This window comes from Mus musculus, chromosome 14 (genome assembly GCF_000001635.26).
Source record: "Mus musculus strain C57BL/6J chromosome 14, GRCm38.p6 C57BL/6J".
NCBI lineage: Eukaryota > Metazoa > Chordata > Mammalia > Rodentia > Muridae > Mus > Mus musculus.
The window spans coordinates 4,164,537-4,175,777 of NC_000080.6; the positions used below are offsets into that span (position 1 = coordinate 4,164,537).

At 42.6% G+C, this 11,241-nt stretch overlaps 1 protein-coding gene across 1 annotated transcript; it reads left to right on the forward strand.

Moving 5' to 3' along the window:
• Positions 1–556: 556 nt before the first annotated feature.
• Positions 557–8,647, forward strand: Gm3127 (predicted gene 3127). Its single transcript, XM_030248230.1, has 5 exons — positions 557–686; positions 1,418–1,580; positions 2,536–2,667; positions 3,344–3,527; positions 8,642–8,647. The coding sequence occupies exons 1-5, from the start codon at positions 557–559 to the stop codon at positions 8,645–8,647; spliced, it is 615 nt and encodes a 204-aa protein (XP_030104090.1).
• The last annotated feature ends 2,594 nt before the right edge of the window (positions 8,648–11,241 follow it).

Here is an 11,241-nt window from a genome sequence, read left to right on the forward strand (position 1 = left end):
ACAAGAATAACCACTATCAAGGAATGCACCGTTAGAAAATATCATCCAGGTTTTATACAATTAAATGTATAGGAGAAAGATATTTGCCTCTGTGATACAGGAAATCCCTGGGAAATTGGAGTATATGTCATATGAATTGACTCAGGTGGCATATTTATTTTTGAGAAAAATCTACTACATCCACAGTCCCTAGAGATTTGGGGCTAACAAAATCTCTTAAGCATGTCAGAGTCCTAACCAACGTTCCCCCTCAAAAGCACATGACATCTAATAAAGCAGTTAGAATTCTCCAGCTTTGGAAGGAGAGGTTGCCAAAGGGGATCCCACGGGTCCATGAGAGGCTCCAGGAGAGGCACCCCAGAAAAGGACCAAGCTGGGCAGAACTAGTTAGCAGGTAGGTCATGGCAGTTGCTAGTGATATAATCAGTAATGCCTTCCTTGGAGAATCTCTTGTATCTAGGATAGAACTAGAATCTTCTGTGTTGTCACCTGTGTTGTGGTGACAGCAACTGCCTGTGGTTCATACCTTCTGTTTGCTCTGGGATTACCAGCAGGAATGTTTTCCTGGCTGATCAGGCTATGTCAGAAAGAGAATGGCGATGAAGGAGAGACCAGACCAACGGAGAAGGAAGAGGGAATCCTTTCTCATGAAAAAGGAAGAAGGAAGTCATTCTTGAGAAGGCACAGTGAGTCCTGGGCAGAGTTGGGATCTTCCTGGTAGAGGTAGGCTTGAGCTGGGCCTTCCAGGAGTAGGTCTTACAAGCTGAAGCCTTGGACTTTGCCAATGTCAAAGAGTCAAGAATTTCTGATGATTAGTTTGACAGAGCCAGGAATTGACAAACCTGCAGCTACTTTTCTGGGAGCTATTTAATTTCAATTTGAGTGGCAAAGAATGCCAGGAGTGGGCACTATGGGAATATCAGTGTGTTATTCCTTTCATGGAAGGGAGTTGAAGCACTTCACCTTCCAGATTACTGTAGGTAACTTGAGTATCTGATGAAAAGAACAGAGAAGGATGCTCCCCTGGTCATGTCATGTGGTGAGGACTCAGACACATTGGATTTGAAGACACACTATTAATTAGTGCTTGATAGTGCTAAGCACTATGAAATCCAGGATTTCCCTGCAACACATCTGATATGACCTGACAATGTTCCCCATATCTTTACGTCTGAGGCAAATTATAGATTTCAGGGCAAGGGGTCCTGTAATAGGGAGTGTGGCATATGTCTGACAATGGTGGTTAGGAAGAGGACATAGCTTAGCAAACCAGCTGGAAGATAGCTTTTCTGCTCTTTTAGGGATTCACCCTGTCTTTACCTTTTCTCTCCCTCAGTCTTCTTCTTGGGACTCTGAATGGTCTCCCCTGCCCTGGGCCATCAAGTATGCAAACTCATTTGTGTTTATCTATCTGCAGGGTCTGCTAGAAATACTTCAACCCAAAATTCCAACATCACTAATCAGATATCAAATATAAATAAAGTTAGAGAACTGAAATTGCATATGAGGAAGATCAGCAATGACATGGAGGAAATTTGTGGAATCCTGAACGTTTACATGTATGAGGATTTGAACTACACGTAGGAATTATGCCCAGTACCCTGTTGCCTGTATTGTGCCATCTGTTAACCCAATTTCCTTCCATGAATGGAGTGTGTCATCTCCCATCATTCAATTAAGTAGCCCTGACAGGTGTTTAATTGTTGGATAAACAAGGTGCTGTGTGTTTATTATCATCTTTTGTACTTGACCTTGGGGTGCTTGCAATCTGGTTGTTGCTGTCAACAGCTGGAAGGACCTGCTAACACTTACTGTCTCTCAGTGTGTGAATGCAATGCCTGCAGGCTATCACACGTTTACTCTGATATTGTTCATTATATTCTGAGAGATGGCACCTCCCTGGATTTATTTGGCATTCTAATTGTGTCTATGTGTGTGAACTTAGCTGTGTATGTTTTGTTCAGGACTGAGGCTCTGGGACCTTTGATGGGGTCTGAGGATTTGTGTGATGCACAGTTTGCAGGTCCTTTTAGTGTTTGTCCATAGAGGTCCAAAGTGATCACCAGGGAAGTTTGCTCCTGGTGTTTCCTTGTTGTCACACAGGAATCTCCTGGGGGAGGAGATGTGATAAAGCCTTTCTCCTGTAAATACTAGTTGTGTCCTCTGGGAATTCACATAACAACAGGAACCAAGGAATGAGAATCCCTGCCTTAAAAATAAGAGGAAAGTCATTACAGATATCTACTGGACCCTTGCCTGTGGCACAGTGTAGTGTAAAATTGTCATAGAAGTACTCTATTCCTACATGCTTGCCCGGGAAGCCATTGAAGGTCAGCTAGCTCCATTTGGTCCCCTGGCTCTGCTGTCCTCTACCCAGGATAGTAAGTTTAATTAGCACCTAGGGGACCCAGTTTTAAGGAACTAGGATTTGGCATGCAATTGGCTTTGCTAGTCCATGATACAGCCTGTTTGCACATGATTATTGAATCCTCAATTCAGCAGATTATTTGCTTCTTGGGCCATGCCCTAACACAGAATGAACACTGAATTCAACATCATTAAATCACAACATGAGAAGACAATGTTGGATATGGATAAAATGACCCAGTCCATAATTATTTCCATGAAGTTCTCCGAGGAACTGTTAAAAGATAACTATTCCTACAGGTGAGTCAGTGACACAACTGAGACCCCCAGAACTAGGCAGGGAATGCTTCTGTCCTTTTACGACTTTGAAAAAACACAAGGGCTCTGGTTCTATGTTATCTGTTTTTTTATTTAGGAACACTGCCCTGAGGCAAGGGTCTTGGATTTGTACCTCTTGGACTCAGTTGTCCTAAGTGTGAAGAGTGTCCAAGACCCTCCAATCTTTATTCTTCCAAATTCAAGGCCCTCTATATATAAAACTTTTCCACCACGCTGGGAATATCCAGGAACCCTGAACCTCTAGGGTTCTGACCACAGATTAAAAGATCTAGGATTCCCGACAAAAATGGAAAGAGTGTACACTTGTTGGGTCAGCTCACCTCTCTCAGAGGAGATAAGCCCTCTCCCTGCTGAAGGTTTTATGGTCCCACAGACCTATAATCAACCATGAAGAACATTTCCTCTTCTGTGATGTATAGGGTGCACTCTTGGTGTCAGGGCTTTCAGAAGTTTGTTGAGTCCTGTGGAATATGGCTGGTATCTTGATTTGACCTGCCTCTGTTTGGTGCTGCTACATATACTGTAGACTCTTCTGGGACTGTCAGGGGTTCAGGGCCCTAGTGGGACCATGGGACTTGTAGGAGTGGAAAGCCAATGGAATCTGGCTGGGAATCACCAATTTTTCTTTGTGGATCAGCATCAAGCAGAAACACTGCCTCCGTGAGTGCACTCAACTAAAGGAAAAAGTGAGGATATTACTGAATGAGAACAGAAAGCTGCTGGTGGAGCAGGCTGGAACGCAAGTGTCCCATGGGGAAGAAAAGAGGTTCTGTGAGGAGGCCAGCAAGAACATCTGTGCCTCAAGTGCCAAGGAGCAGCAGGTAGGATGATGTGTATCAGAGGCAGATTGCCCTCATGTCTAAACATAAACATAGACAATCCAATGTCACAGTCCACCAACTTCTCCAGGCACTCACCTATGTCTCCTCCAAGTGTTTGTTTATGTGATCATCTACAGGACTCTCTGTGGAGGTAGCCTGGTTCAAGAAACTGCATGTTTGGCATGCAAATGTTCCTGCTCTGCTAGAATCACTAAGGGAGATAGGTTGATTACACATCACAACACTACATGCCTTAAGTTTGAAGGATGCTGTGTTGGAGCCCTTCTTGATAATAGAAAGAGCTTTGAAGGAAGAAGTAAAGGCCTGTAGCTCATTTGCTTTACAGGGATCTTGTGAGATTCTAGGTAGGAAATAGTTTGCAGGGATGACAGCCTTGTGTAATTGACAAATAAGTGGATTTCATTGCTGTCTTTTGGCCACTTCCATTCCCCCCTTTCCCCTCTATCTCAAAATAGTCTCTACAGGCTTCATATATCTTGGTTCACACTGAGAGGTCCTGAGTAGCATATTGTCAGTCCCATTTTCTTTGAGTGATGTTGGAGTGGTCATTCCTGGGCCTGAGAGTCTGGAGTTGTCTGGATGACCAGAGATGACAGAAAGGCTTCTCACAGGCTCAGGTTTGGTGTGTGATTTCTGAGGCTTCATGAAAAAATTTCTTAATATATGCCCCCAATTCTGACCAAGAAGAGTGTTCTCTAGTGATTTTTGTTAGATGTTTTTTTTTTTTTTTTTTTTTTTTTTCTGTCTTCTGTGACAGGGATTTTCTGTGAAGCACCTGCTGTCATGGAACTCACTCTGTAGACCCGGCTGTTTTTGAATTCAGAAATCTGCCTGCCTCTGCTTCCCAAGTGCTGGGATTAAAGGAGTGTGCCACTATGACCTAGCTTCTCTAGTGCTTTTTATTCCTCTAAAATAATCGCAGAGTCGTTGGCTCTCCCTTGAAACATCTCCTCTGCATAGTCTGAATTATCTTGGTCCTGAACCATAACAGATAGCTCATTGTTTTCTGCTCAGTTATGATTTTATGTGAATCAGTCTGTGTGTGCTTCTGTGTGTGTCTTTGTCTCTGACAGTGTGTCTGTGTGTTTCTTTTTGTGTATGCATTGTTTTCTTTACCTGTGTCTCTCTCGGTATGTTGGGAGGCCATTCAGTGACATCTGAGTTGTCCAGTTATTCTCTATATTACTTCTTTGAGCATTGGTCTCTCAATAAAAGTGACATTTCCTGTTTTGTTCTGTCCAGTAGTCTTTGCATCTCCTGTTCACTATCAGGTAGCACCCCCTCTCTCATTTATTTCATCAAATTAATAAATAATACAGCTATTTTAAAAATAAGTGTTAGATTTCTTCACTTTCCCTGCATAGAGTTATCTCCCTAGGAGATTTGGGTTTGTCTTATTGGCTCCACCATGAACATGCATAGAATCCTACCGTGCATCCCTCTGCTAACATGGCTTTTGCTAACTATATCGTGGGCGTGGCTTTGTTTCAGGATAGATTCCTCCTCATAGTTGGCACAGTGCTGCATTTCATAAATGTCACAGCAGGTTATTTCACCAGCTTTTTTTCTGACTGATATTGAGGAAGATTTAATATCACGTGAACTGTAATAGGTTGAAAAGTTCCTGGGTAGTGACCAAAAGTCACTGTCTTCTTCTGATGCTACCAAGGAACCAGTGTAGGTATAGTGAGGGGACCGAGAGAGTCAACATGGGGCTTGCTGGGAGCTTTTCTTAGGAATCTCTTTCTTGGGAATTTGGTATTGTGTTGTCCAGGTTATCTGTGCAGAGCTTGTAACTTCCTGGTAGGACCAGGAAGCATCTGCATAAAAATTTTTTTGAAGAGGAGTTAATTACAGATGAGGGCCGCAAAGACTGCCTGAGTCTAAGAACCTTATACACATATACATCAGAGATCCCAGTAGCTGCTCATGCAACAGGAACTTTGCTGGGCGACAGTAATATTTTCATTGATTTGTGTTTGTGTGTCTCTGTGTGTATTGTGTGGTGTGTATGTTTTTGTTCCTTGTGTGTGGTGTGTGTGTTTGTCTGTGTGTGTTTGGACCACGTTTGGCTGAGCTTGTTTATACTAAAGTTGTGTATTAGTGTAATACTAGGTAATTTTGTGTTTGTGATATGGGTGCTTGTATATACAAGTGTGTGTGTGTGTGTGTGTGTGTGTGTGTGTGTGTGTGTGTGTGTGTGTGTGTGATTGTGCATAAATGCAGCTGTGTGTGTCTCTAGAGGTCAAATTTAATGAGAAATACACTCTGAGGTTTTAGTTTGCACCTATGAAATATCAAATACAGCAGTCCAATTATTCTGCATGCTCACCTAACAACCAAGAATAAAAGGACACAAGAATTCTTGTAGGGTCAGATTTTTAACTGACTAGAGACAAAACTATTGATTCTCATTGAAATCTTTAGAGCAAATGTAAGGGATATGGTATATGGAGGTAAGGAGGACATTGCTGTATAAAATCGTTGTGTTTATGACCCTTTTCTGCTCTTGGTGAACTGTGAAGGACCACTGGAAGGTCAGGTGGCTCACTGTGTCTTCTAAGCATTCCAGGTTGTTTTCCTCATTACCTGCCACCATTACATTTCCTGCTATCTCTGCTCAGTAAAGCTTTGCCTTGTAGTTTGTCTTGGATTTTACTCATTGAGAGATTGAGTTGCTTGGAGCTGAACTTGGATCCAGCAGAATTCCCATAGCTGTGGAGCAAACCAGGCCTGTTTCAGGAGCCCATTGAGGGTCTTGATAATCTAAAGTACTCACACTATCTTATCTTTGTAGCATTCAGCGGGACTGTTCTTCAACATCATTTTCTCAGAGTTAAAATCAGCCTCAGTTGGGGTTGGGAGAAATGAGGACCTTCAGACAGTTCTGGAAGTATAAAATTGGTTATGTCTGTTAGAAGCCATGTTCTGAAAGTAGAAAAGAAGTCCTCATTGACCCAGTCCTTCCAGAACAAGTTGGAGGTATCCACAGAGTCTAGGGTATTCAGGGTTGTAGTGGTCCTCAGAGCAGCCCTGAAGGAGAAGTTATCCTGATGTCTGTTTGCTGAAGAATGAAATGGTACTGTGTGGTGCAGCCCTTCCATGAACTCAGTGTGAGATAATCCATGCAAGCTTTTGTCCTTCAACTAGTCAGCCTTTTCTTACTCAAAATAGCCCTGAGACAATCACATTCTGGGGAGAAAATGGTTCCTTTGGATCCTGTTATAGACAGTTCCTATTACTCTGGGCTCATACCTTTGGACACCAAGTCAGTTAGGTGATGGAAAATGGAGATCCTATTGAAAGAATTTGTTTACTTTGAGACAAGTCTGAAACAGTGAGCAAGAACAAGAGGCTGGTCCACCACCAACATGTGAGTCTAGGCTGGGAAACAAACCTATTCTACACAGCCTTGGGAACTTGCTGAGCCAGATTGGATAATAGGACAAGAACCCTGATTCCCAGACCGGTTTATGAGTGGAAAGCATATCACTGACTGCGCTGCCTATATGCTTTGCCCACTAAGTACCTTTCCCATTCAAGATTTGGTTTTTTATGCCTCTAAAGTTTCCTGGGAGATATTTATATTTGTATTAACCGGGAAACTAAAAGGGGCACTGCAATACAATATGCTTGTATTGCATAAACACAAATAGGTGTGTTTGAGAGTGTGCTCTACAATAGTCATAGATATACAGGGGTGTTCTGTTTTTTTCATGACCATCACTTTTAAGGTTCATTGCTCGGCCTTGGGAATATTTTTATTTAGCAAACTCTTGCAGATTCTAGGACCTATGAAGTACCCATGGGGTTTTGTGTTGTATGTTGTCTCTGGTTATTTGGAGATAGAGGGATTGACAAGAGGAACCTTGTGAGGTTCCTGCACTGGAGAAATAATCATAGCCTTCACTTCAGTTCAGGGCATGCTCGCACCCCATAAGGAATCCACATGGTTTTCTAGGTTGCACACATCTCTCTTGGACTCACATTCAGACATTGTTCAATTGTTATTACTCAATATAATATACCCGCACAACTGGGGAAATGTGGTGTTTTTTTTAAACTCCAGTATAATGTGTCATTGACAGTTCTGATTCTAGCAGTTTTTAAAAGGTGAGAAACAATTCCAAGCTCAGGTGTTCTATGACACTTGGGATGCACGGTATGATCTCAGCTGATAGGTCATGTTGGTTTGTCCAGCTGAATAGAGCTGTTCTGGGAGGGACAGCTCAATTGACAAATGCTTACCAGGCCTTTGTTTCTTCCTTCCCTAAGTGTGAAATACTCCAGCAGAAAGCAGAACATGGCACAGACCACGACATGATCTCCCTCAAAGAGAAGTGCTGGAGGAAGAGCACTGTGTGTGCACAGGAAATACACCACTGTTGCCTCTCATCCCTAATAACAATGGCTGTAATGGGCTGTATGCTCCTCCTTTATTTTGTTTCTTTGGTATGAACAGGCCTTAATTTCATCTAGCCTCTGGCCCAGGAAGAGTGCACATTTAAAGGGATTAAGAGAAATGCTGAGACACATTAAGAGCTGCTGGGCATCCAGGAAGAATCTGAGTGCAAATTTCTCTTTTCCTGATGGGTCATCATGACTAATTACATGGAGATCAGTCAACAAAATTGTAAAACTTTGGCTCCAAGTCTACAACCTGTGTTCTGCTTTGACTTGGGAGGCCATATCCTTCAGACCCACAATCCAAAAGGAGAGTGTTGCTTAAATTTCTCCTGCATAGATTTTTACCTGCAGGAACTGCTTTTCTACTTAGTTGCCAAGGACAGCCACAGGCTATAAGTCTGTGCTACAAAATAAGCAGACTAAGAATTTTGCTTTGCACAATTTTTTGGTTTGATTTTGGTTTGAGTTTTGATTAGTTTAGTTATTTGGTTTTTCTTGTTTTCATTCAAAGTTTTGTTATTAATTGGTTGTTTATTTGTTCTTGTAATTGATTTGATATTTTGATAAGGCTATATACAGTACATATTGACTGTCAGCTTTTAGTTACAATTGAGTACATTGCATTTATTCTTATGACTAACACCTTGATCTCCAACTCTTCACTCTTAAAAACCTTGTTATTTCAGGTGTGATCATGAAATCCCACAGATATCAGACCCAGATGGATCTCTGCATTCTTCACGGGACCTGGGCTCCATAGTTTCTTCTGAGCCAGACTGCACTACAAAGTCCATCATAAATTCATTGTGGAGAGTGTGTCCAACTCTCTGGATAGGAACTTAATGTTGGAAAACTTACCCATGCTGCATACTTGTTGTCAAATATTTAGCTACTGTGAAAATTCTGTGGATGATGATGTTGAACACATTAATGGCAAATACATCAGTATTTCTGTAATAACTCTCATTAATTAAAAGCATAGACTAAGGGAATAAAAAGCTGTCAGAAAACACAGCAGTGTATGCTTCAGCTTTCCTTCAAATATAAAATCACTGGTAACTGCAAGTAGAGATAATAAATTCCACAATCTGTTTGGGGACAGGTTTCTCTACGGGTCCTTCAACATTCATTTTATTACTTTATGATTCACCTGTGTCTGCCAAAAGACATCATTCAAAAACGATGAAGACTGCAATTAGGTATCATCCTATAAAATCCTAACAAATGCTTTTTTATTTGATATTTTCTTTACATACATTTCAAATGTTAAACCCTTTCCATGTTTCCTCTCTGAAGATCCCCTTTTTCCTACCCCCAACCCCTGCTTCCCAACCTACCCACTCCCTCTTCCTGGCCCTGGCATTCCCCTTTACTGGGGCACAGAACCTTCACAGGACCAAGGATCTCCTCCCAGTGATGACCAACCAGGCCTTCCTCTACTACATATTTAGCTAGATCCATGAGTTTCACCATGTGTTTTCTTTGGCTGGTGGTTTAGTCCCAGGGATCTCTGGAGGTACTGGTTAGTTCATATTGTTGTTCCTTCTATGGGGCTGCAAACCCTTCAGCTCCATAGTTCCTTTCTCTAGCTCCTTCACTGGGGACCCTGTGCTTTGACCAATAGATGGCTGTGAACATCTACTGCTGTATTGGTCAGGCAGTGGCAGAGCCTCTCAGTAGACAGATATATCAGGCTCCTGTCAGCAATCTCTTGTTGGCATCTGTTGTAGTGTCTGGTTTTTGTGGTTGTTTATGGGATGGATCCCCAGGTGAAGTCTCTGGATGGATATGAGGTGTCCTCCTGCCTCAGCACAAATTTGAACACAAATTTGTACACATGCATCCACACACAGGTATACAGGCACACCAAACAGGCGCTGACACTGTAACCTAAGTACATTATGAATCCCTTTGACCTTTTCTGGTCTATGCATCTTTTATCTGTCTTTAAACACAGACAACATACCTGACATACCACTTTGTAACCTGTAGTCTCCCCTCCCCCAGCCTGAAACCTGCTTGCTCAGGGGTGGAGCTTCTCGCTCAATCATTCTGCCATGCCCACTGCTGGAACCTGCTGCTTTGCTGTTCAGAGCCCTGCACATTGTCACTCTGCTATTGCAACCCAAGATTAATTGGCGGGAATAGGGGCCCCCTTTCCCTGCTTTATAGTTGCGTGTGGAACAGTAAAATTGAGCTTTGATCAGAATGACTGTCTTAGCTACATTTCTTTATCTCGCCACCTAGCCCCTCTTCTCTTCCAGGTTTCCAAAATGCCTTTCCAGGCTAGAACCCATGTTGTGATCTGCTGGCCGGACACAACAGTAACCTCATGTACTAAAGAGAAGTTCTTTAAGTCAGACGTGATGGAACATTACTGATATCCCAAGACTCAGGAAAGGTGTGAAAAGTACAAGTCCAGGGCCACCATGAGCTACATCATGCTATTTCCAAACAAAACAAAACAAAACAAAACAAAACAAAACAAAACAAAACAAAACCAAAGTTTGTTTTATAAGCATTTGTTCAGTTGGTAGAGTACTTCCCTAGCATGAACTCAGGGAGATGGAGACAGGTAAGTCAATGTCTTCCGCTTCATAACAAGTTTGGGAGTAGTCTGGCTACAGGGAAATGGGTAGATGTGAGATCAACAATACAGTGTGTGTGTGTTCTCAGAGAGAGAGAGAGAGGGAGAGAGAGAGAGAGAGTTTATTGTTAAGACACTTAGATGTGACTTTGATAACTTCTCTCTTGAGCAGTCCATGGGCACTGTGGAGGTCTGAATGCAAATAGCCCCCATATATTTGGGAAGGATTAAGAGGTGTAGCCTAATGGAGGAGTTTCAAAAGCCGATAGCATTCCCTGTCTCCTGCCTGTGGATCAGATGTAAACTCTCAGCTACCACTCCAGTATGATACCTGTCTCCTGCCATGCTCCCCACCATAAGAGTCATGGACTAGCACTCTGCACCCAGGAGCCCCTGTAGACGCCTTCTTCTATATGTTGCCTTGGTCATGCTTTCTCTCCATAGCAGTAGCAAAGTAACCAAGACGGCCCCGTGATATGTACAACTACCACCCCCCAACCCCCACACAGTCGTTCTCAGTAAACTCCATTTATGGTTCATACAGACTTGTACTGAATTTCTCTTTTGTGGTGTAAGTTAAGAGTCTCATTTTTCAGTGAGTAGAAGTCCCCCTAAGGGACAGTTGCCAATGTTGAGCTGTGTCTTCCTTTTCCACTGCCATTACTATGCAGCCCAGGACTGCTTGGGGACCTTTCCTGA